Source organism: Silurus meridionalis, chromosome 12 (genome assembly GCF_014805685.1).
Source record: "Silurus meridionalis isolate SWU-2019-XX chromosome 12, ASM1480568v1, whole genome shotgun sequence".
Lineage (NCBI taxonomy): Eukaryota > Metazoa > Chordata > Actinopteri > Siluriformes > Siluridae > Silurus > Silurus meridionalis.
In genome coordinates, this window is record NC_060895.1 from 11,409,460 (window position 1) to 11,435,412 (window position 25,953).

The 25,953-nt window shown below is 37.8% G+C and overlaps 1 protein-coding gene across 1 annotated transcript; it reads left to right on the forward strand.

The window, feature by feature from the left end:
- Positions 1 to 1,307: 1,307 nt before the first annotated feature.
- Positions 1,308 to 25,304, forward strand: cpda (carboxypeptidase D, a). Its single transcript, XM_046863140.1, has 21 exons — positions 1,308 to 2,082; positions 3,030 to 3,277; positions 8,944 to 9,086; positions 9,176 to 9,345; positions 10,639 to 11,036; positions 11,155 to 11,346; positions 11,481 to 11,648; positions 11,738 to 11,847; positions 11,950 to 12,058; positions 13,113 to 13,255; positions 13,346 to 13,515; positions 14,508 to 14,795; positions 15,991 to 16,186; positions 16,376 to 16,511; positions 17,387 to 17,533; positions 17,614 to 17,712; positions 18,795 to 18,859; positions 20,475 to 20,606; positions 20,789 to 20,974; positions 21,738 to 21,840; positions 21,988 to 25,304. The coding sequence occupies exons 1-21, from the start codon at positions 1,442 to 1,444 to the stop codon at positions 22,212 to 22,214; spliced, it is 4,071 nt and encodes a 1,356-aa protein (XP_046719096.1). The 5' UTR covers positions 1,308 to 1,441; the 3' UTR covers positions 22,215 to 25,304.
- The last annotated feature ends 649 nt before the right edge of the window (positions 25,305 to 25,953 follow it).

The following is a 25,953-nucleotide window of genomic DNA, read 5'->3' on the forward strand; positions in this document are numbered from 1 at the left end:
TGCATGTAAAACTTTAAATTCAATTCATGAATTAAAATAAAAAACATAAATTAAAAAAAAGATTAGAAAAGCACTTCAAATTAAGTTTAGAAACCTTGGTGTAGAAAAACCTAAATTAGTTCTTGCACTTTAACTTAGTCATTTCCAAAACATTACGATCCTGTTTCACTTGGGCCTTTGACATTGTTACTGGTGCAAACTAATAGGTGCCATTACTACATCAGTCTCTTAAAGTTCATTCAGGTGTAGGTGCCTTTTATAGGTTACTTCCACATGCATGCATAGATATAAGTAGACATACACTAGCTATTATTAATTTACTGTTAAATGAGTTTAACATCACAATTATGAGTAAATTACCTTTCGTTCATGGTAATCTTGAGTAAACTTTTCTTTATTCTCTTAGCTTTAACTCAATGGAGTTCTTTCAGATTAAAAATAAACAGTAAATTGCATCATTAAATATTACATTTGGCAGATGTAATCCACAGTGACATATGTCATTTATAGAACTGAGCATTTGAGGAAACAAGGCCTTGTTCAAGGACAAAGTAGGGCAGATTGGCATGGGTGAATAAAAAGCATCATTATCAATCACCTGAATAACCTATTAGTGAAAAAGTACAGCTAATGTCGTGACCATCAGTAAACACACGGGTATTTAATGATTAATCCCTGTGCTATCATTTGCTCATTTACTCCTGCAAAAAAATGAAATTTACTCACAATCTTGCCATTAAAAATTATAATTCAACAACACATCTGGGTTCCTACTACTCATAAACTGTTGAATGTACATTATCTATTTGTTTTATTCTTCCACATTTCCTGAGCATTGCTTTGTTGGTAAGATCACAAGTAAAATACTGTATTTTGGCTCATCTCACTGTGTGAGTTAATTGATGGGCTGGACATTGGAAGCGCTCAAGCTTAGGTGATTTGCACTGATACTGATGCTTTTCGTTCACCCATGTCATCATAGGAAGGTGACCAAAAGGTTGTGGGTTCTAATCCCAGCACCATCGAATTGCAACTAATGGGCCCTTGAGTAAGTCCCTCAACTGCTCGGTTGTATAAATAACAAATGTAAGTTTTGGATAAGAGTGTCCCACATGTATGACTGACTGACTGTTTGCATTAAGTGCATTAATTGTAAACGAAATATCACGTTCATCTAAAGGCGGAAGGTAGACTTTTATTTTTCAAACTGTTCTTAAACGGGTGTGTGTTTAGTGGGGGGGAAAAAATACCGGAAGCTTTGGACGTACCTACGCTTCCGGCACGTACTAAGAACAAGTCCCGCCCATTCGAGGTCTACAGGAAGTTCCCCGTATTAAACATCCAGTCCGGTGTTCGGTGTGGATCTGCTCTGCTGCTATGGGACAGCGGTACCAATCTGGTTGAAAGGTTGAATGACTACAGGAAGAACTACATCGGGGACATGTCGGACTCGAAAGGACAAGCGATGAGGAAAGCCGGCTGTTTTATCGCTCTCTTTGTCCTCGTTGTGTTTGTCTGCTCTGTCAGCCCGCGTTCTGTCAGAGAGGATCCTCAGGGCAGTGAAGCGGAGGAACCGGAGAACTATAACACTTATTATAATTATATCGAGCTCACTCACCGTCTGAAGTCCCTGGCCCGAAGATATCCTCACATCGCCAATTTGACCAGCATCGGGCTCTCGGTGGAGGGCAGGGATCTGTGGGTGATGCGGATCACCAAGGAGCCTTTAACCGACATGCCGGGCAAACCCAAATTCAAATACGTGGGCAACATGCACGGGGATGAGACGATCTCACGCCAGGTGTTGGTTTATCTCATCGAGTATCTCCTGAGCATGTACGGAGACGATCAGCGGGTCACGGAGCTCGTCAACAACACCGACATTTACATCATGCCGAGCATGAACCCTGACGGCTTCGAGAAGTCGGAGATGGGGAAATGTGGTGGAACTGCCGAGGGCAGAAATAACGCCAAAAACATGGATCTGAACCGGAACTTTCCTGACCAGTTCACTCAGATACAAACGAATGAAGATAATATCCCCGAAAACACTGCTGTTATGAAGTGGATCCTTGCTAACAAGTAAGATCTTCACCGAGCTGTTGCTTTCAACAGCTGAACATTCCTAATAGTCAGGTTTATGGTTATATGTAATGGACAGGGTGGAGAAAAGCTTCCAGAGAGACATATGTTACAGAGATTGCAGTTGTTGCACATTTGACAAGACTTTATTTGTTAACGTTTTACAACTTTTCTAATGTAAACACAGCAAAAATGTCCACTGATACTTATAAACTTTTAAACTTGGTCTTAAATGAGTTTCCAACCTTTCATACAGGAACACTATATATATATATATATATATATATATATATATATATATATATATATATATATATATATATATATATATACCCGCAATGTGTCCTGCAGTGAGACGTGCTGTATTTAGTGAGTGTGTTTATTGTATATGTCAGACTCGTCTATGAGTCTCAGTGTATGGAGTTTGAATAAAACCCAGATTGACAAAGTAAAAAAAAAATCTGAATCTAGTCCAGACTCCGAACCTGCAGGGTCCTGAGACAAGTCCAGACTCCGAACCTGCAGGGTCCTGAGACAAGTCCGGATTCTGAACCTGCAGGGTCCTGAGACAAGTCCGGATTCTGAACCTGCATGGTTTGAGACAAGTCCAGATTCCAAACCTGCAGGGTCCTGAGACAAGTCCAGATTCTCAATCAAGTCCAGATTCCAGGACTATACTTTAAATTAAGTCCAAAGCTTTGTGCTGTCCCATCTTGCAATATTAACTAACCCTTGTCAGTGCTGTAACTTGTATTTAGGTGCCATCAGTGAAATTATATTTTTGTTTTTATTAGAACATTTTAATATCTGTATGCATTAACTGATTTTTTCCTTATTTTAATACCTAAGTCCAGGTCTAATTGTGATTTCGAGTTTCATGTCGGACGTTTCTCGTGACTATCCTCTCGATGACTGATCGCTTTAAAAGTATTTTTCCTTTGTTTCAGGTTTGTTTTGTCTGGAAATTTGCATGGTGGAACAGTAGTGGCCAGTTACCCATTTGATGACTCAGCCTGGCACACTGCCACTGGCACCTACAGCAGCTCCCCTGACGATGCCCTCTTTCGCTATCTAGCACGGGTTTACGCCAAGAATCACCCAATCATGAAGACAGGAGAGCCCAAGTGTGCCGACGACCCACATGAGACGTTCAAGGACGGCATCACTAATGGAGCCCAGTGGTATGATGTTACAGGTAACTGCTTATCATTTAGCTTGGTTTAAAAAAATATATATATATATAATAATAATAATAATAATAATAATAATAATAAATAAATAAATAAAAATATTTTGTAAAATATTTTATATTTCGCAAAAATAAAACCTTCAGGCGTGTTCAGTCTGTCTCCTTACTCTTGCTCATAAATGGCTGATTATAATGTGTAAGTGGAAAGAAATTATGCAAAATGTGTTTTTGAGAAAGCACCAAAGTCACCAGTGTTTTTTAGGAAACAACTTGAGTGTTATATTTAGACTACTCTCTAATCTTGTCTTGGCGTCGGCCTGCAGACATTGTGTAGTGTACGGTGCAAGTTTAACAAATGCAGCTGAAATGTAGTCGTCTGACTAAAGATGTCTAGAAGCTTGTTAGTTAAATATGATTTTCTAACAGTTTAATCTATCTCTATCTCTATACTTGCATTTCACCAAGAACAGATGTAAATGTAACCACTTTAGTTTGCAATCAGACACACTTCTGCAATTTCATCATAACAGAAGAAGGTTCCCTGGTGGTCTAGTGGTTAGGATGCGGCGCTCTCACTGCTGCGGCCCGGGTTCGAGCCCCGGTCAGGGAACCATCCCCAGCCACTTTCAGTGCCGGTCCCAAGCCCTGATAAATTGGAAAGGGTTGCGTTAGGAAGGGCATCCATCGTAAAATAATGTGCCAAATCAAACATGCGGAGGATCCGCTGTGGCGACCCCTAACGGGAGAAGCCGAAAGAGTTTTAGAGAAGAGCAGTTCATCATTAAAACAGGAGAAGAGAGCTCAGTAAATCAAGCAGTTCTTGATTTAAAAGGTATCAGTAGCAAGTATAAGAAGAAAATTGAAATAGATGTTAGATTAGAAATGTATGTGTGGTGATGTGACATTGTTTTTCTTTAGTTTATTAGGACATTTAGGGGGAATTCAAATAAAAAATTCTAGAAAAAATTATAATAAAAAAAAGACATGAAGCTGCCTGAATTTCACCATGTGGATGGTTTTTTATTATTATTAATTTTTTTAGACAGCAGAGCTTTTACTCTTTGATGGTATAGTTTCAAGGTTTACGATTTGTTTCTCTTCAATTGGTCTGTTAATCCTGCTACATTCATTTCCTTTGTAATTTTTGTCCACTCTCATTTCTATTTCTATTCCCTCTTGGGCACTATCTTTTCCACATTCTTCTTCTGTCCTTTCTTTTAAAGCATTTAGAATTACGTTCAATGAATACGGTCATAAAATATTTGACACAGAGTGCAAGTGTGATTATTACTGAAGAATTGAGCAGTCTGGCCCATAAGACCTTAAAATGAGCTGTCGTTATACAGCACTCATCCTAAACTGCATTTACTGACATGTTGCAACAGGAATTGAAACATTGACTATCTTTATAACAAGTGAAAAATCATGGGCAAAGACACACTCCTGGCAACGCTTTAACTTGAAAATTTTTCCCACTTTGCTCTTTGCACTTTATAAGGCAAAGCCTGCTTTGGCATCATGTACCATGAACCAGAATCTGTTCTCTGATGCCTTTCTTTATAACCTGTATTAACGTCAGTGTTAAACCAGCATATTCAAGCCATCACATCAATCTCAGCACAGCAACCTGAGCTGCATTGTGTTCAGAAATCCGAGCCAATGGCCACTATTTGCACCTGAATAGAGATTTCTTTGAATACGTCTGTCACCAGGAAGGTGCTTATTTGGAGCGGATAGAAATGGCTTAGAAATGATTTCATGATTTTAGAAATGTGCAGTCTTAAACCTGGCATAACATGTAGAGATCTGTTCGGCACCGCTTACTGAACTATACGTGCCGCAGCCCATTTATGATGCTGAATGGTATGAGCCATATTAATAGCCAAATGGCACACATTTTTCAGTAAAGGAATATCATGAGTACACAGTACATCAGTATCTTGTATACTTTATGGCATAATCGAAATTTATGCATATTGTACACTTAAGAAAAACTATACTAATACTGGGTAGGGCTTTTAAAACAACCTCATTTTTACATGGCATGGATTTCACAAGCCTTTCTTTGAGATGGACCTCCATGCTAATATGACTGCATTTTGAGATTCATGCAGATTGACTTTCATACTGCAGAACCACCTGTTTTCATTTCATCCTAAAAGGTGTTCTGCTAGATTCTGATCCAGGGTCATGCCACTGGATCAGATCAGCATTGGGGATGCCACTGAGCTCATTGTCATGTTTATGTTCACCATTTTGAGAAAATATTTGCTCTGTGACATTGTGACAGTGCATTGTAGTGCCAAAAGTAGCTATTAAACCATCAGTAAACTGTGGACGGAGCATAAATACATTAGCAGTAATACTAAACATGGTGTGGCATACCTTTCTCACGCTATTACCCCACCTACACCAGCTTGGACTGTTGACACTTGGTAGGTTGGATCAGTGGATTAATGATTTTGGTATCAAATTTTGACCCTACCCTTTTTTTGTGTGCTTAAGGAGAAATCGAAAACCGTCAGACCAGTTGAAGTTTTTCCTGTGTAGTTTTAGTGAACCTGTTCCTAATATAACCTTAGATTTCTGTTGGTTCTGCTGTTGTAATCCATCCTAAGCTCACCACAGTTATACAGCGTGATTATCTGAGTTGGCGTCGCCTTTCTGTCAGGTTTAATCAGTTTGAACCTTCTCCATTGATCACTCTCATCAAAAACTTGAATCGTTTTTTTTTATTGCATCATTCTAGAGACTGTTGTGTAAAATCCTTCTGGAGATCTGCAGAAAAACATCTTGTCTCCTAACAAACCATGCTATTGTTAAAATCACATTTTCCCTTCATTCTGATGATTATTGTGAACAATACCTAAAGCTGCTGTCCTGCATGTACACGATTTTATGCATTGCACTGCAGTCACATGTCTCAATGCTTGCATGAATGAGCAGGTGATCACAGGTGAAAACATTGTCATCGTTGATCCACTAACTAATACTAGTCATACATAAAATTAACATAAACGTACTATACTTACTTGATATTCAGATTTATTTTCTGTATTTTAGTGAGATCGCTTGTGTTCTTCAGTCCTGAGAGTGACAAATACCTTATTTCCCACATTTGCTGGCTGAATGGACACCTTTCTGGGAGGCGGCTACTGTAAGAACCAGTTGTAAAGAATGTTCTTTTCAAAGACCGTACAGTATACACAGTAAATGATTGTTTAAATGATAGAGTTAAATTACACTAAATATCACGCTGCACATATTTCCTGTCACACACAATCATGACAAGCATGGAAATGAACCTAAATGCTGTTGCAGGTGAAGCTAAAGATAGACTGAATTGATTGAAGAAGTGTTCGATAGACTTTGTTAACTCGTGAAAGGCGGTAACACCAAGCTCTATTTGCATCCTTGTCACACACGGATTCTGTGCGATGATGTTATGCAAACATCAGGTGACTCAGGACGGTTTATCTGTACTTGCATATTGCTTGTTTATTATGCTGAAGAGCTTACTGAGAGACAGAACAACACAGCAACGAAACTCCTTCACGTATTGCTTCGATACACGCAGTCCCAAACAGCCCACGTTGACCTTTCTTAGTATTGTTTATTCTTTTTGAGTATAGGGACTAATAGGGGAAATGAGGCTTTAATTTGGTAAATGTAATATGTTCTTTAGTTTAGATTGAACAACTTAATACAATATATTACTTAGTTAATGTTGCAGCTTGTATCACTGACCTAAAAATGTTCCACTGACCTCAAACTAAATAGGCAGGAAATCAAAAAGCAGAACGTACCCTAAGCACGACCCATTGTGGCATATTCACAATAACCTTAACCATTAACATTGTGCCTTTAACAATAACAATCCTCTAAAGCAGGATCTTTATACAAGGATTTTGATACAAGGATATGGTTGGGGCATTTGGTTTATGTCCCCTTGTAACTGATTAATCCAGAAATATTGCTGGGTGTGTGTTGTATTTGGTAATTGAAGAACCGTCTTATTTCATGTTTTAAACTACCTCTTGAGATATGCAAAGTATGTCAAGATCAGGATGTGGTAGACACATGTTTTTATTGGAGAAAGTGGGAATGGCTTAGTAGTTAGCATGTTTGTCTTGCATCTCCAGGGTGGAGGGTTTGGATCCTGTTTGATTGTTCTGAAAGTTTCCTCCTTGTACTCTGCTTTCCTCTTCTCCAAATTGTGATGAATGCATGTAGTTTTGTCCTGGAATGAATTGGCGGCCTGTTCAGGGGGTCCCCCGTCTTGTCCCCTGGGATACACTCCACGTTAAGAAAATAGATGTTTTTTATGGACTCCTTGATTGCAGGATTGATATATTAATATCTGCTGGTCAAGTGCACCAGACTGCGATATACTGATTGATATCTAATGCGGTCAGGGCACTGTATTGATGACAAAGCTCGTGTAGATACTTAAGTAATGTATGATTATCTAAGAAGGCCTAAGAGTGATTGTGTTATTATATCAGTTTTTAATAGGTATTAAATTAAAAACAATTGTGAAAAGTTCACTATACCGTGTGTCAAATTAATTGAGATGTAAAGACACTAGTCAGATTGGCAAAAGCTACATAATGGAGAATACGTTTTGTTCTGGACCAATTTTTTCACATTTTGTTTTAGCTCATAAGATTTTTGTTTGTTCCCTCCAGCTCTCACTGTCGTTTCCTATTATTAGGACATGATGAGAGAATTTTTCACACTATGACTACTTTTTCATATTTTTTCATTACATTTTCATTAAAAACTCTACATGTACATTAAAGTTCAACTTCGACATTATTAAACAAGTAAACAAATATATGATTTAGTTTAATACATTTGTTATATAATATAGAAAATTATATAACTAACATTTTTGTTATTTAATAGTCTTTAATAATTATCCCAATATGGAAAATAAATATCATTAAGGAATTTGCACAAAGTCCACAATTCCACTGAAAGTCTACTGTCAGTTTTCTGAGTTGGGAGAAATTTTGCAAACCAAGGCAGAAATTCAGGAGTATTTAAAGCTGAAGGCTGGTGATTAGGGAATTCTTAGCATTTGGTTACATTGCTTTATTTAATTTCTGCTAGTTTGTTCATTTTCATTTTAGTCATAGACTGAATTAAAGGTAGTCAGTGCAGGTGTATTTTATTAGCATTTAATCTGAATTTGAGGAATTTCTGACTATTTCTGATTATGGCTGTTAGTGACATTGTCAAACTTTTTTCCACATACTGGCATCTAGACATAGATCTCCCTCTTTGTTGGACTGAAATTCTAGAGGCTTGTAACTTACACTTGCAGGGCTAGTAGTGTAAGAGTAGACTAAAGAATCTCTTTTGTAAGGAGTTGGGTTTCTTCTGTGTGTCTAAAGAGGTTTCAACTCGCATTGGCAACGTAGCCCCTCACCCACGGCACTTCGTTTAAAGAGTGCATTACTCACTGAAAACTCTGTGGCTGAGTGCCATTGCATAATCTCACTGTTTACTGACTGCGAGACGTGATAACTGAAAGCTCTCGCAGTACTTTGTGCCATGACGTCAGTCTTTAAATCATATGCACATGGGTTAGGTAGTTTTGAACTCGCATCCATGCGTGTAATGACATCAGTCATGTATGTTTATCTTTTGTATTATCTGTTGTGCAGGAGGAATGCAGGACTACAATTATTTAAAAGGGAACTGCCTGGAAATCACCATGGAGCTGAGTTGCTGCAAGTATCCCTTTGCTTCAGTACTAGCTACAGAATGGGAGAACAATCGAGAGTCTCTGCTGGCATACATGGAGCAGGTGCCGTATTTGGGCATTCAGTTTTAGCTTGCATTTGATTAACAATCTGCGTTCGGGCAAAATATTGACTAATCTTGATCTTCTTGCAGGTTCACATTGGTGCACGAGGTTTTGTCCGAGAAGCAAGAACCGGCGCTCCTCTCTCTGATGCAGTCATCCAAGTAGCCGGCATTAACCACCAAATAGCCTCCGGTCACTTCGGTGACTATTACAGACTGCTGCTTCCAGGAAGCTACAATATTACAGCTGTAGCCTCTGGGTAAGCCCCTGACCAATCATGATGTAGCATCAGACTGTCACAAGACTAGAAATGCAACTTCTCTTTTTTTAGGAGCTTGCATTCAACTTCCATGTTTTTGTTGTTTATTGATCATAATGGGCAGCAAATACTGAATAAATTGCCAATATTAGGGTATTTAAACACCATGTTTGATATCTGTTGAAGAAATGCAAAATGTTAAAACAATTTAAAATAAAATGCCTGCTTGGTTAAATAATATATAAAGTAATATTTTAGAATATTTTATGACAATGTTTTTATAAAAATAAAATGAAATAAATCAAATTAATGCAATACACTTCAATCAAATTAAATTGACACGAATCGAACTCATTAAATAAAATTTTTAAAATGGGAAAACTAAATTGGATAGTTTACACTTGTTAGACCCCATTTGGGTAATACAGAGAGTGTGTGTGTGTGTGTGTGTGTGTGTGTGTGTGTGTGTGTGTGTGTGTGTGTGTGTGTGTGTGTGTGTGTGTGTGTGTGTGTGTTCTGCTTAACTGTTCTACTTATTTCAGCAAACTCTAACAAATGTCTTTATTACTTCCATCCTTTATTTATTTACTCTCTCGATATGTGAAAATGTCAGAATTTTTTCCTTTGAAGAGAAATTCTTGAAGCTGTTCATAAAATGCTAAAAGAAAAAAAATGTTTTAGACTGTCGTGAAATGGAAGTGTCTGCAATTTCGTACATGTACAACGCACGGAAAATCACAATTTGTTGACCTACAAATCATATTTCCGGTACAAAGTGAGTAGCCACAGTGACACTGCGCTAACTCTTGGTTTTATTTTAATTAAATAAATATAATTGTTTTGCTGTTTTTTACATTTTTTTTTTTTATTTATTTTTTAAACCCACCCCCCCCCCCTTTTTTTTTTCCTGTATATTTTCAAGTTTAATAATAAAAACCAAAACAAAAGAGTGACTGCACTCAAAGTGCAAGGCGGAGAGTAAAACAAACTTGCAGTCCGTCACTTAATACGTTCGTGAGGGAACTTTCAAGTGTGCTCCGCACGTTAAAAGGATTGCATTCGCACACGTGCACCAAACCGAAAGCTCTGTATTATTTTAGAACTTTTAAAGAAATATGACAACCCTAACAAACTAAATACTAATGACAGCACTACTAATTAAAGCAGTATTATCTGCTGTTTAAATACTTCTCCTGGAACGTTGTTTTGTTATTCATCCTACACTGTTCTCACACACACACACCACTTAAAATTTATTAAAGTTTCACTGTTTGTGTTCCTTGTGTAATTTAGGTGTGTTCCAATGACCATGTCTGGTGTGCAAGTAATGGAAGGCAAAGCTACAGAACTCAACTTCACACTCGAATGTCTAAATGATGAGAGCATCAGTCACACAACCAATTTCTCTACTACACCATCTACCCCACTGATAACCAATAGCAGCACCAGTCATACCAGCCCCAGCATGCCCAGTGAAATTGGCGTGACTTCAACCAGCTCTGCGCCAACAGCAAGCCTGCAGCAGCCTCAGGAGTTCAGGCATCACCAAAACAGCGACATGGAGTTCTTCCTGCAGAGGTTCAGCACTAAATATCCCTCTATCACACGTCTCTACTCCATCGGGAAGTCCGTTCAGGGTCGCTTGCTTTGGGTCTTGGAGATCTCTGATAACCCAGGCAAACATGAGCAAGGTGCTGCAGTTCTTTACTTCTTACAAAATCATGTTAAATATTAATACTTCCTCATAACTTGTTTTAAACCAAGTGTTAGCTCTATGTTGTAATTTAAACGATTCAATGTTTCCTTAAGGTGAACCCGAGTTTAAGTATATTGCTAACATGCATGGCAACGAGGTGGTGGGGCGGGAGCTGCTTTTAAACCTGATCGAGTACCTCTGCAGTAACTACGGCAGCGACCCCGAGGTCACGCAGCTTGTCAACAACACCCGCATCCACATCATGCCCTCTATGAATCCAGATGGCTATGAAGTTGCAGTAGAGGGTAAGAAATAGTTTGAAAGTCACCCTGTAATTTGAATGGGATTGTACTTTGATGCTCAGCATTCTTTGTTTTCTTTCTATTGCATTACTGATTTTTTGTTTTATGATTATCTGATCTTGTGTAATTCTCTACAGGAGACATCGGTGGCTACCAAGGGCGTAATAACAGCAACAACTACGACCTAAACCGCAATTTTCCTGATCAGTTCCAAACCATTACTGATCCCAGACAACCAGAGACTATAGCAGTGATGAACTGGGCTAAAAGCTACCCATTTGTACTGTCAGCTAACCTCCATGGAGGTTAATGTCAACTTCTTAATGTTAATCAAGTTCCTGGACCGGTGTGCTATGATATGCCAGTAAGTGCATGTGTATGTTTTTCTTTTTAGGATCCCTGGTGGTAAATTACCCTTATGATGATGATGCAGAGGGCATCGGTAGATACAGCAAATCTCCTGACGATGCCACTTTTAAAATGGTCGCCCTTGCTTACTCGCGGGTGAGTCTTTTGGACTTGTTCCCCGTTTCCAAATACAATCATTAATTTATTAACTTATTATCTGGAGGAACTTGGTACAGAAATGATTTTCTTGTGTTTTAGGAAAATCCGCTCATGTATAAAGGGCACCCTTGTAAAGATGTTAAAGAATACCCAGATGAGTACTTCAAGGACGGTATTACTAACGGAGCTGCTTGGTACAATGTACCAGGTAAGTGGACGTGGCATATTACACATAAGAACGAGTTTTTTTTTTTTTTTTTTTTTTATCAAAGAATGATGTAGTTCTATAACTTCACACAGTTTTTGCACAGACACATTAAAAACATTACTTTTTTAACTTTAACTTTTTTAAAACATTTACTTTAACTAACCTTTAAATTGTTATTTTTTATTTATTGCATGCCTTATTACCTATGTTTGTGGATACTGCTTTAAGCTGTCAATTTCCAATTGGGATGAATAAAATGTATATAAAATAATAAAGTAAACTTTCTAAAAAAATACTAAATAATAAAAAAACACAAGTACAATTTCCTATCTATCTATCTATCTATCTATCTATCTATCTATCTATCTATCTATCTATCTATCTATCTATCTATCTATCTATCTATCTATCTATCTATCTATCTATCTATCTATCTATCTATCTATCTATCTATCTATCTATCTATCTATCTATCTATCTTCTCATGAACCAGTGCTCGTCCATATACTGTAAAGGGTATACGTTAAGATGGTGTAAATTGCTCTGTTTTGCTGTACTGTAATTTGTTAGATTATTAACAAATTGTTTAATAATTAACAAATTACAGTGTACTACCCTTTTTATTATTATTTATTATTTGGCTGGAGCTCTAACAGAATGGCCAGTAGCTTCTAGGTCAGCTCTCTTTTCAAGGCCTTTCTTCCCAGATTACTCAGTTTGAGTTAGACAAACTTGTTCCATTTATGAATTATGAAGGTCTAAGTGCTCTTTGGTATCTTCAATGCAGTAGTTTTTTCTACCCTTCTCCGTATCTCTGCCTCCACACAGTTCTGTCTCTGAGCTCTGCGTGCACTTCCTTTGACCTTATGGCTTTTTTTCTTTCCTCGGAATCTTGTCATCCTGGAAAAAAAACAACAATCGTAAAGTCTTATTTAGATTGAAACACACGCACGCTGTCAAAAATGGAAATCGGCATTTCTCTCCGCAGTTTTAGAGTTATGATTTGCATATACGTAGTCTGTGTGAATGAGCATTGTGTTTTGTGTATCTCTAGGTGGTATGCAGGACTGGAACTATCTTAACACTAACTGCTTTGAGGTGACTATAGAGCTGGGCTGTGTGAAGTATCCTCCAGCAGAGGACCTGCCACATTATTGGGAGCACAACCGGAGATCTCTACTGCAGTTTATTCACCAGGTTTGCATTCTGTTCCATTCTTTCTGACTCATTTCTACTTGATTTTGGTGTGCATAGCTCATCTTTCTTCAATCCGTTTTTGATCTGTAGGTCCACAGAGGAGTGAAGGGGATGGTGACTGACAGTAAGGATGGGACCGGTATCCCCAATGCCACAATTACTGTTGAAGGCATCGATCATCCCATCTCCACCAACAAAGCTGGAGATTACTGGCGTCTGCTTGTACCGGGAACATACCACCTGACTGCTTCTGCCCAAGGGTAATCTACCTGATTGCATTTGGTAGAATGTTTTAAAAACTAGATTTATATCATTATGCAGTTCAGTCTGATTAGTGAGTAGGTATTGATTTTTTAGCAGCAATAGTGCCAACTTTAAATATAGATATACTATTTTTAATACACTCACTCTAAAAGAAAATGTAGAGCAGATGTTCCACCATAATCTATCTAATTATTCTATTGTTATGTGATAAAGAAGATTGCTGATCTGGTGATGTGTAAGCAGCTATTTAATATTTATAGAAGAAGTCTCAGGTTTCTGTGCTTAATAATAGTCAGTAAGGTCTTTTCTAAAGTCTGTGATGCTTTTCAGGTTTTTCTGTATTTTTCAAGTTGCTTTTTTTTTTTTTTAATTAGTGAGAAGGAAAAGAGAGCTTTTATTTTATGTTTTTTATAGCTGTTATACCATAATTATCTGGAGCTAACTATTCTCATGGACATTATACTCCATAGAAATGTAACTTTAAACATTTAAAGTATTATGTGCCATAAGTCATCATTAAGAAAATAAAAATCAATGTATTTGTTTGTCGAATTGTTGTGATAGAAATAAAACATACTGGGACATGCTGTAATTGGACGATGATCAACATCAGTGTTTTTACAGTGACTAAGTTCTGTAGTAAGCCACATGGTGACACCCTGTTTTATTTATAATAATGATTATTATTTGCTTTCATTTTTAAATTGAGACTAAACATTTAAATTTACATTTATGGAATTTGGCAAATGCCCATACACAAAATTACTTTTATGTAATTTATACAACTTAGCAATTGGCAGTTAAGGGCCTTGCTCAAAGGCCAAGCAGGGACAGCTTGGTGTTGCTTGGATTTGAACGTACAATCTTCTGATTAGAAGTCCAATATCTAAACTTTGTTGTACAAAAAGTCTTTTGCTTTTGGCTTTGCTAATGGAGAAATAATTTGTATGTATTTAAACCAGTCTTGTATTTTTTACAATCTCTACAGCTATAAATCTGTTGTCACTTATGCCACCGTGCCTGAGGGTGATGCTGAGATTGTCGACTTTAAGCTGACTCGTATACGGAGTGACACAGGCATCCCTGCTGCCCCTTCAGACTCAAGTGAGGAGGAGTTTCAGAGCTTCATCAAGCAGCTCTCAGTGGGACCTGGACTGGACCAACTTATCCAGAACACAGCCACTACCAGCAGCTTCCGTTATCGTGGATACAAAGAGACGTCCGAGTTCCTGCGAAGCCTAAACCTCAACTTTCCCAAAATCACCTCTTTACGCAGGTTCTGGTCTTTTGTATCTACTCCCAGCTGACTGTTTAATTTTTTTTTACTCGTTCCTGGCAACTTTCCTTTTCATTCATCTATAATTTAAATATGATAAGTCTAAATTCAGTGGATCCAACTTGTGGAGACAAGCCCTGTACTAAAGCATATCCTGTTTGTCTACAAAAAAAAAACATCCTTTGCCAACTCACTCTCTTATGGGGATGAATATTATGTCTGTAATGCAACTAGTGAATAATATTTGAGCCTCTCTGTCTCAGCTAGGATCATGGTGTACTTAAAAATAAGGAGGACATGACCTCAGGGAAGATTCTGAATATGTAGAAACAAGGGCATGATTACAGCTGTTGTAGATTATGCTAAGATTACATTTTGCAAGTCAGTTGCAAAAGACCTTGCTGTTGAAGACACGATTGAGCAATTTTGAGCAGTGGCGAGTGTGCTTTCCTGTTTCTACACTCAGATTTTTACAGGTTTGCGATAATCTGTGGAACATGTCAGTCTGTGCCAAGTGTAGTATGTAGAACACAAACAACACAGAAAGAAGGAGGCCAACTGACTGAGGCCTGGTTTCAAACTGCACAACAAAATACACTGCCATGATTAGACAAGAGCATTCAGGGAGATATGGGAAATGTTTATATAGCTGGATATTATCTCTGCATGCATTGTATATTATCCATGAATAATCTGGGTACTCTTGTATAGAGAATGTACACTATATCTGTAGCATGTATCATGTATTTATCATTAATACCTGCATATATTAGACTTATTCTGATTACTGTTGATCGATTTACACAATATAGACAACATTTTTGAGACACCCGGCATTCTCAGCAATATGCTGTTTTTCCTCCTTGTTTTTGAGTGTGAAAATATAATTCTCTGCTTTTTATTTAGCTCTCAGGTTAAAACTGATGATAAATCTTCTTAAAAAAAAGGGTACACAGAAAATGTAATCTTTTGAGTATAAGCAGATTACTCACCTTTAAATGCTTTCTTGTTCCATTGAAGTGACCTGTACATTTTGTGTTCAGTGTACCTTCACATTCCTTCACACATCTTAAATAATCAATCTGATTTTCTAGTCTGACTGCAGGCCACACTTTCCTAAACTATAGATTAGTTTCTTTTTTTTTTTTTTTAAATGCACATATTTTGGAGGAGTGACCTTGTTTATTATGTCTAGTCTTGGTCAGAGTTCGGAGTTCAGGACCATTTGGGCACTGGAGATCTCCAACTCTCCTGAAGTGATCGAGCCATCGAAGCCCAAGATCCGATTTGTGGCTGGCATTCATGGCAATGCTCCAGTGGGCACAGAGCTGCTGCTGGAGTTTGCTGCTTATCTGTGCATCCACTACGGAAAGAATGCTGCTCTTACTAGGGTGAGATTGTCTCCTCTTGGTTTATACGTGTTTAAAAATCATAATTGTTTGTCTCAGTACTTTAGATCAAATCCACTAGGGTAGTTCAATTCACACAGTGCTGTTAGACATTTTTTCATACACGTAAGAACATTTTTATTGTACTGTATAACACTGTGGTCGAAATTGCTTTTGTCTCTCTTTGTTTAGTTAATCAACGAGACAAGAATTGTGCTACTTCCTTCCATAAACCCAGATGGCCGTGAGCTTGCTAAAGAAAAGGAGTGCACCTCCACTGTGGGCATGACCAACGCAAATAGCAAAGACCTCGACACTGATTTCTTTGGTAAGCATTTTTTTTTAATTCTAAGAAAAACAACCACCATAACCAGCCTTTACAGCTCGCACAACAAAAATGCTGCCGAGTGGCATTGTAGTGTATGGGCATCTGTATGGTCATGTATGTCTTTTTGGGTTATTCAGTTTCGTCCCACCTTCCTAGAACAGCCTGGGGGATTGGGTATGTTAAATTGCGCCTCAGTCTGAATGTTTGTGTGGTGCCCTGTGAAAGACCGGTGTCCCGGTCTCTCTAACCTGTATTCTTGCTCATGATCTACCGCGACCAAAATCACAATACAATGGCGTGACGATTTCTGAGTATCTACAATCCGCCTAGTTCATAATGTAGGTTATTTTTTAGAATTTACAAGAATAATTGAAGGCAGGTCAGGAAGGCTTTAATAGTCATGTCAACCATATACAGTGCAGTACACAGTGAAGCGAAACAACGTTCCCCCAGGACGAAGGCTCTACATCAAACAACACAAATTACAGAAAGGAACACGGAACTACACAAAACTCACCACTAACAACATAAAGTGCACATTCAGGGCAAAAAAAGGACAATATATTACAAAGAGCTGACCAGTATGTCCAGGAGGTTTGTTCAAATGGATTGTCCGTATAAAAATAAATACAGTACATGTAAACATGGCGTTATTGCAGCAGGAGAAATGCGCAAAAACAGCAATTTTTGTGCAAAAAACTAATTGTGTGTGTGTGTGTGTGTGTGTGTGTGTGTGTGTGTGTGTGTGTGTGTGTGTGTGTGTGTGTGTGTGTGTGTGTGTAAAAGAGAGTCAGTCAGTCAGTCTAGTCCCTTCATGGAATAAGTCTATGTCATGAATTGTCTACAGATTGTAATGTATATTTGGTGTTTTCTAGGTAATGCATCCCAGCGTGCCACAGAAGCTCAGCCTGAGACGCGTGCTGTGATGGACCTGATACAGGAGAAGGGCTTCACTCTGTCAGTGGCGCTGGATGGGGGTTCTGTTTTGGTTACTTACCCCTACGATAAACCAGTTCAACCAGGTCTCCTTTCTTTCCCTTAAGGATCCGATTGCTTTCAGTAGTTGCTGCAGTATGTTTAAATTCCTGCTGTTTATTTTCAGTCGAAAATGAGAGTACCTTGAAGTATCTGGCTACCGTGTATGCCAGCAACCATCCCACAATGCATTTAGGAGACACCGGATGCCAAGACGATGGCCAGAGTATGTGAACTGCTTTATACTTCTTGTTACACTTGAATATACGGTGAATTACAAGATTAAGTAGTTCCTTTAAAACCGCTCGTGTTCCAATATGCTCTTACTCGCATGTTAGAGTAAAAGGGAAAGTTTATAGGACTGGGGTGAGACCTGTGATGTTGTATGCTTTAGAGACAGTGGTATTGAGTAAAAGACAGGAGGTGGAGCTGGAGGTAGCAGAGCTGAAGATGTGGAGATGTTCATTGGGAGTGACGAGGATGGACAGGATTAGAAACAAGTTTATTAGAGGGACAGCGCATGTAGGACATTTTGGAGACAGGGTGAGGGAGGCGAGATTGAGATGGTTTGGACATGTGCAGAGGAGGGACATGGGGTATATCGGTAGGAGAATGCTGAGGATGGAGCCACTAGGAAGGAGGAAAAGAGGAAAACCAAGGAGGAGGTTTATGGATGTGGTGAAGGAAGACATGCAGGTGGTTATTTTGAAGCATATGTAGAGGACAGGGGGGTATGGAGACGGATGATCCACTGTGGTGACCCTCTAATGGGAGAAGTCAAAAGAAGAAGAAGAAGATTTTAAATGGTTATTCTTTTTGCAACCTTCTTCCCAATGCTATCACTACACTTCTTGGGACCCATGATGCTAAATTTATAGTGAAATAAAACAAAAACACTATAAAACCAGACAGAAAGCACAATATTCACACAAGAGAATGCATTTAGAACAATGTCTATGAAGACTGAGCATGAAGCATGGTGACTAGCAGAATGCGTGACTGGAACCAATGTGTCAAAAGAAATGCTCGTCTTCCTGAAATATGCTTGTACTCCTACAAAGATTTTTACTAGTAAAACCACTCGTACACGGATATTCTCGCTCTACAAGGGACTCGTACACCGGGGTTCCATTGTATTTAATTGTAACTTTAATTTTCCACATCTGAGAAAACTCTTTTTGGTGTATCAGGTTTATTGTAATTATGGAACAAAGTATGGAACATTATGGAAAAAATGAAGAGCAGCTAAAGTTTTCTATATTTAAATATATATACAAACAATCTGTTTTAATGATGATTTGATTTCAGTGGGAAACATCCCTGACGGAGTGTTGCGGGCAGCAGAGAAACACAGTCACATGGGCAGCATGAAGGTAAGTTAGACTGTGGACCATCTGCCATTCACTCCCAGATTTATCTAATGTCATTTTCAAAAATTTCCACTGCCATAAAATCAGGCATAAATACAGAATATCATTAGGGACAAATGGACATTTGAAGCTCCTTCATATGTCTAGATTCTCAAAGTATGATTTGCACACCTCTAGGTGGGTGTGATGAGTAGTCAGAAGGCCTGTGATTGCATTTTAATTAAACATATTAGTGGTGTAACGGTACACAGAATTCACGGTTCGGTACGTACCTCGGTTTTTAAGTCGCGGTTTGGTTCAATTTTGGTACAGAATTTTTGGACATTTGTCGACATAACAGTTTACATTTTTGAAAACAATTTAAAATAAAATGCGTGCTTGGTTAAATAGTATATAAAATAATATTTTATAATATTCTATTAAAATGAAATGAAATCAATCGAGTAATCAATTAAATTAGCACAAATTTAATTGATTACATAAAATTAAATACATTAAAATTTTAATTAAAGATTATTTAGTTTAAATTTGTTATACCCCATTTGTGTAATACAGGTGTGTGTGTGTGTGTGTGTGTGTGTTTTATATTTAATATTTAATTGTAGAAAGACATGTTCTGCTTAACTGTTCTTATTTTAGCATACTTTAACAAATGTCTTCATTTCTTACATCCTTTATTCATTCCTCGATATGTGAAATTCTTCAAGCTGGACATGAAACCCTAAAGAATCCATAGCACTAGCGTTAGCCGTTAAGTTTGATAAAAAAATATTTAATGCTTTTAAAGTGCGAGGTGGAGATTAAACAAACTTGCGACTCGCCACTTAATACATTCCTGAGGGAACTAATATTTAATTGATCAGATTTTTTACCAAACCGTAAGCTCTGTAAATTCATTAGGAATACGTGTTCCATTACACCCCTAAGATAGAAAGAGAGAGAGAGAGAAAGAGGAAAAAATTCTAGACTCCTAATTCCATTTGTAAGAGTGTAAATTTACTAAATCTGCAGGGGATGAAATCATTTCCCCAATGACAGACAGACAGACAGACTCTAAAAAAAAAAAAAAAAAAAATCATTTGAGTCTATACTTTAACATGTGTGTTGTGTGGTTTAACACTAGTATTGCTAGTTTGACCTCTGTGGATGAAACATTTAGGTACTTGCTAAAATCTTGAGCCTTTGTAACAGTCAGGCAGGGCGGGTAAAACGTGGTCTATGATACATTTCCTTGCTATGGTCAGGAAACCACTTATCAGTGTTTCCTGATTGCATGTGATGTACCAGATTAGTGTGCCCACACCAGAACAAAGGCAGCGTGATACAAAACACACTACTGACTTTGAATTCATGCAGTTTGCCCACTGACTTAGTTTGTAAATAATCAACACCGGGGGAAGATTAAAGATAATGTCCATAGGCCAGTGATATCCAAGATATTATGGAAGATGTACAAAAGAACTGGAAAAATCCTAATGTGGAAAATGTTACTGGGCAGATTTTATAACAGTATGGCAAAGATGCTTTGATCATTGCTGAAATATACAGTGTATTTCTGTTTGTTTTGTATTTATTTAACTTCCTTGTGATGCCTAACTGTTGTTTGGTTGTATTCTAGGACTTCAGTGTAGACTTTGGTCACTGTCCTGAGATTACAGTGTACACCAGCTGCTGCCTGTTCCCCCCAGTTGATCAGCTGCCCACCCTTTGGGCTGAGAACAGGAAGTCTTTGCTCAGCATGCTGGTAGAGGTCTGTTAGCTTCTTTTATCTGTCCATAATCCTTTGATCGGTTTCTAAATGTCATATTTGGCTCCTAGTTCCATTTATACTGCTGTCTGCTGATGGATTGTAAAATATATCAATCATTGTTAAGACTGTAAGTCCTATTTTTTGGCCTAAACTGTTTCTGTAATTTCGTCTTCTTCATGTAGGTCCATAAAGGAGTTCGTGGAATTGCAAAGGACAAAAGTGGCAAGCCCATAGTGGGGGCAATGATCGTGCTGAACGGTGGCGTGCGAGTGTTCACTGGCGAGGGAGGATTCTTCCATGCGCTGTTGGCGCCAGGATCACACAGCATCGAAGCAGTAGCGGAGGGATATCAACAACAGCGGCAAAAGGTTTGAGAATTCTCATAAATACAAGGAATGCACTGATCCGATGTGTGTCAGTATAAGCCTGATATTGTCCCGAACCTCTGAATGAGTAGAGGATAGACATACATTTTTATTTCCTTTACACCGAGAAGGTCTGTGATGTTGATTGATTCAACATCGACCTGGCATGTAAAACATGTGAACACTCGGATCAGTATCGAGCAAGGGTTAACAAAGTTCATCCAAACCCTGAGATGATGAATTTTAATATTGTTATAGAAAATCTGTTTAAAAAAAAAAAAAATGAGATGCTAGTTTTCATGATGATTACATTTTAACCCATTTCTTGCAGGAGGTGGCCTACAGGTGAAAATCTAGCACATGTAATGTTGAAATCAGGGGCACAGCCTGCAAAGCAAACCGTGGATGTCATTTTTTTCATGTTTATGACCATGTGCAAAACATAGCAGAAATAGAAAAATGCATCCTATATACAGTATGTCAGCTGCGCACGCTGCTTATTGTGTATATCCTGTTTGATGGTTGGGCTTAACTTCTATTTCCTCATTTATTGGAGATATTGAATTACAGCAGGAACTGGAATAAACATTTGAGCTGAATTTCCAAATGCAGCTTGTGGCTCGTAGTTTTATCCATGCGGAGTACTGATGAAGTAACATTTTGAAAACAAAAACTAGAATCAAAGGATCTATTCGAAGCAAAGGAACAAATCTAAATGTATATAATTTCTATAGTTAGTTAATTGTTGTTCTTTTGCTTCCTCCAGGTGATTGTCTCATCATATGAGGCAGCGAGCTCCATCATTTTCGAGTTTGATATGGATAACCGCATCTTTGGTTTACCACGAGAGTTAGTGGTGGCATCTGCAGGTAAGATGCAATAATTTGGTCATGACCTATTAGAACATATTAGAAAGCAGGAAATAGTTGTTTGTTAAGTTCAACATTCTTTTTACAGGTTTTTTTATTTGTGCAGTTGTTGTCATCCCCGAAAAATGTCTGTGTTCTCTTATTCAGCTGCAGCTATGACCGCTCTGGCCATCACCGCCTTCATTATCTGGTGTGTGTGTTCTGCAAAGTCCAACAGACAGAAGGACGGATTCCACCGTCTTCGCCAGCACCGGGACGACTACGAGGACGAGATCCGGCTCACATCTATGGGCTCCAAGAAGTCCCTGCTGAGCCATGAGTTCCAGGATGAAAGCGAAAGCGATGAAGACACACTGTATGCCAACAAGCTCTGATACTTAATGCTCACACCCTACTTTACCATCCTGTTGGTGTCGCTAAGAGATCCAGAAGACCAGGGTTTAACTGGTTTCTCTCCAAACCAGCAGGGGGTGCTCAACTCACAGGCCTTTCTGCACAGACTGCCATGAAATCCATCCCAGGATGCACTTTACTGGCCTAGTGAGATCAGACTGTTAATGTATGCAACCTTACAATCTGCTCTCAACCAACATGCTATTTATTTGAGGCTAAATTATACTTGTTTAAAGTGTGGAAATATTCTACACGTCTTTTACAATCAGTACATCGCAAACTCACAACATCAGCAGCCCACAAACTCAGCAGGATTACTAAACACAGTGCCTTGTTTGATTAGTCTAAGCCATTGCTGCCTGTTGGCTATTGCTGGGGTGCGAGGATCAGCATAATGTGTGTAAGTTCAGTTCTCCTTTTGGAAGCGCTCTGAATTTGGGTTGTAATCAGGAGACTCATTATTATTGCTTTGAAATTCATTGTCCCACACAGTATGTGACAATATTTACAGTCTTTTCAGCTGAAGTTCTTTCTTATGATTTTAATACTGAGATCAATTATGGGTAAATATGAGCCTCAAAACCTCAATGTTGAAATACTTTAAAAATATATATATAATTACTGAAATGTGGGGGGGAAATGGATTTATTTCTAGTGTTTTTTTACTGGACAGTGCATTACGGTAACTAATTTGAGACATTACATTTTATCATGGTTTTCATTTATAAGGCTACTGTAACAGAATACTTATTTTCTTTCCAGAGTAACAAGTGAATCATGTGGGTCATGTTTAAAGTCGTCTAGACCGGTGTTTGGTCAAACAGCCCAAAAACCTTCAGCAGATTTATTTTATTGATACACGTATGTTGATGAAGTCTTGTAACATTGTATTCGGTCCACTATGTGTATAGAATAAAAGATATCCTGAAGTGTTTTATTCCGTTTTATACCAGCCACCAATTTGGCAAAAAAAAAAAAAAAATCATGCAATTGTTACTTTATTAACAATGGACACGTGTGTTTTAACTGTTTGTTGTTCCACTTGATATTGTGGAACATCCAAAACATACTTTATAACTAATCTTCCTGGTATGATTTCATTACAGCAGCTATAAACAGTTGCTTCACCAGCCTCCCTTTTGTATCTTTTCCTCTCTTGATATTAGGACAAATCAAAACACAGTCTGGGTAAACTTATCTATCCTGAAGACTTTCCTGTGTTGGAGACTGTTGAATTTGACAGAAAACTACTCCATATCAATGACTATAGATTTTGTTGTTGAGTAAAAACACATTTTTACAAATTTCTTTTTATTATTGTTAGTAGTAGTAGTAGAAATAGTAGTAGTAGTTGTATTAGGCTTAGATTATTCAGATCATCTGCCATCCAAGCCCTTGTGAATGATTATTCAAGAAAAAGTACCACATCACATCATTAACATTTATTAACACAGATTTTCAGAGCTGTTGTACAGAAAACAAATTTTCTGACGAGTCAAATCCGAGCACTCTGCTATAAGCCGAACAGACCTTCATTTCAGTTTCATTTTTGTCACACTTACCATTCTTTCTGTTTTTACTAAACTAGACTGTTGGGACCATTAAATCATACAGACTTACAAATTGCTGTCTCGTGCCCAAAACCAGCCCACTGAGCTACGAACCAAACCCACATTCACGCAAAATCAATTATATGGCTGTTTTTCCCTCTCATGGCAAAGAGAATCAGTTTGTAAATATTGTGTAGCATTTTGTGCACTAAATCCTATAATCTACTACTCATGCACTGCACTTTCACACAAAAAGAGTTTTTCAAGAATTCCTAGTTACTTTATCAAGCTCTACTTGAACAATCTCTGTTCTTAATCTAGAAGAGTGAAACACACTAATCCTCACAAGCTACAGAGAAGTGCTCCTGCTTTAACAGTGTACTGTTATGGAAATTACTAACCACATTGTCCAGTGGAAAAACACTATTAATTAATGATAAGTTTGCTGAATGTAATTTCATATTGTAGCATAATATTCAGTATCAGCATAGTAAACATTTGGCTTGCCAAGTCATTTTTATTCCCCCACATAGAGTAGAACATGGATATGTGTATATAGATGCACTTAATAATATATAAACCTTATCTGAAAGGGTTGATCTAGCCATAGCCAATTAGTGTTCTCAGATAATCCAGATGTTTTGAGAAATAAATGAGGATATAAACATTTTCACGTTTCAAATACGACCGACATAACCTTCGTTTCTTTGTTCTGATTTGTCCTACTTTTAGATTCAGTATGCATTTTTTGCTCGCGTTTGTGTATAAATGTAACTTAATGTAACATTTAAGCAATTTATAGACACCGTGAATTAGTAGTTGGTTGTTCATGAAACTAAAAGTTCACTTTTTTATCCATGTAAAGTGGTTTTGCTACTGTATATCACTTACTGCCAGGTATCCAGTGATTATAAAATACCATTTAAAATAAATCCACACTTTTTACTGATTTTTAAAGCACAGGCAAAGGGATTGACATTAGCTATGTAATCTGGGTAACCTTTTTCCTTGAACTGCCTTCATTCTTTACATATTTCTAGTGTTTATTAAGAAATATCTAAAGGTAGCTCAAGTTTACTTTTTTGTCATTTAGTGTTTTGCTTGCATTAATCTTCTGGTCTTAAAAACTTAATGCATTAAATTGCATGCTGGAATTAACTTATATATATATATAAAGTTAAGACCAGTGTATTCTGATGAAAACAGACATGTGGCTCCATCGTGCATTTATCACCAAATATGAGGTTACTTTTTTTTATTAACTGTAAACAAAAAATTGATTGCTTGATGCTGATGCTTGAGTGTATCTGAACAATATGTATGGGTTTTGGATGTATTGGTTGTGCAGTTGTATATTTCTTTTCCATTTTGATACAAAAATGATTGTAGATAATTTCTGTTTGTGTAAATGAGCAAAGCCACTTGAATGCTTCAGAGTTACACCTGTATATCCTGCTGAACCTTTATGTATGATGTTTGAATGTAAGGCAGATTGAATAAATGGACTAAGCCAGGAAAAAATGTGTCCCTGATAATACAAATACATAAATTTAACAAGCTTTGGACTATCTTCTTCTTCTTCTTCTTCTTCTTTTGGCTTCTCCCATTAGGGGTCACCACAGTGGATCATCCGTCTCCATACCCCCCTGTACATCTGCCACATCCATAAACCTCCTCCTTGGCCTTCCTCTTTTCCTCCTTCCTGGTGGCTCCATCCTCAGCATTCTTTTACTGATATACCCCATGTCCCTCCTCTGCACATGTCCAAACCATCTCAATCACATCTCACTCAACTTGTCTCCAAAACGTCCTACATGCGCAGTCCCCCTAATCAACTCGTTTCTAATCCTGTCCATCCTCGTCACTCCCAGCGAACATTTACACATCTTCAGCTCTGCTACTTTCTAGAGGATGGAAAGTGTATTTCAATAATTACTTAAATAAAAAAACAATTTAATAAAGGCATAAATAATTAAATACATTTATTAATGAACCAATAAATGCTGGCACCATAATATCCAATAGAGCATTAAATAGAGTGTGTATTTCCACCTCACTCCCAGTGCTCCTGGGATAATCTCTGGACACACCGTGACCGTGATTGTGATATATATATATATATATATATGAGACAATATGCTGTATATTCAACTTAGTTTTAGATAATGTT

What these genes read in the sequence shown, in the direction of transcription:
- cpda (XM_046863140.1), top strand. Translation starts at nt 1,442, where the DNA reads ATGTCGGACTCGAAAGGACAAGCGATGAGGAAAGCCGGCTGTTTTATC. An exon ending in ATTACAGCTGTAGCCTCTGG is followed by an intron (nt 9,346 to 10,638) that starts GTAAGCCCCTGA and finishes TGTGTAATTTAG; the next exon opens with GTGTGTTCCAATGACCATGT. An exon ending in AAAATCACCTCTTTACGCAG is followed by an intron (nt 14,796 to 15,990) that starts GTTCTGGTCTTT and finishes TATTATGTCTAG; the next exon opens with TCTTGGTCAGAGTTCGGAGT.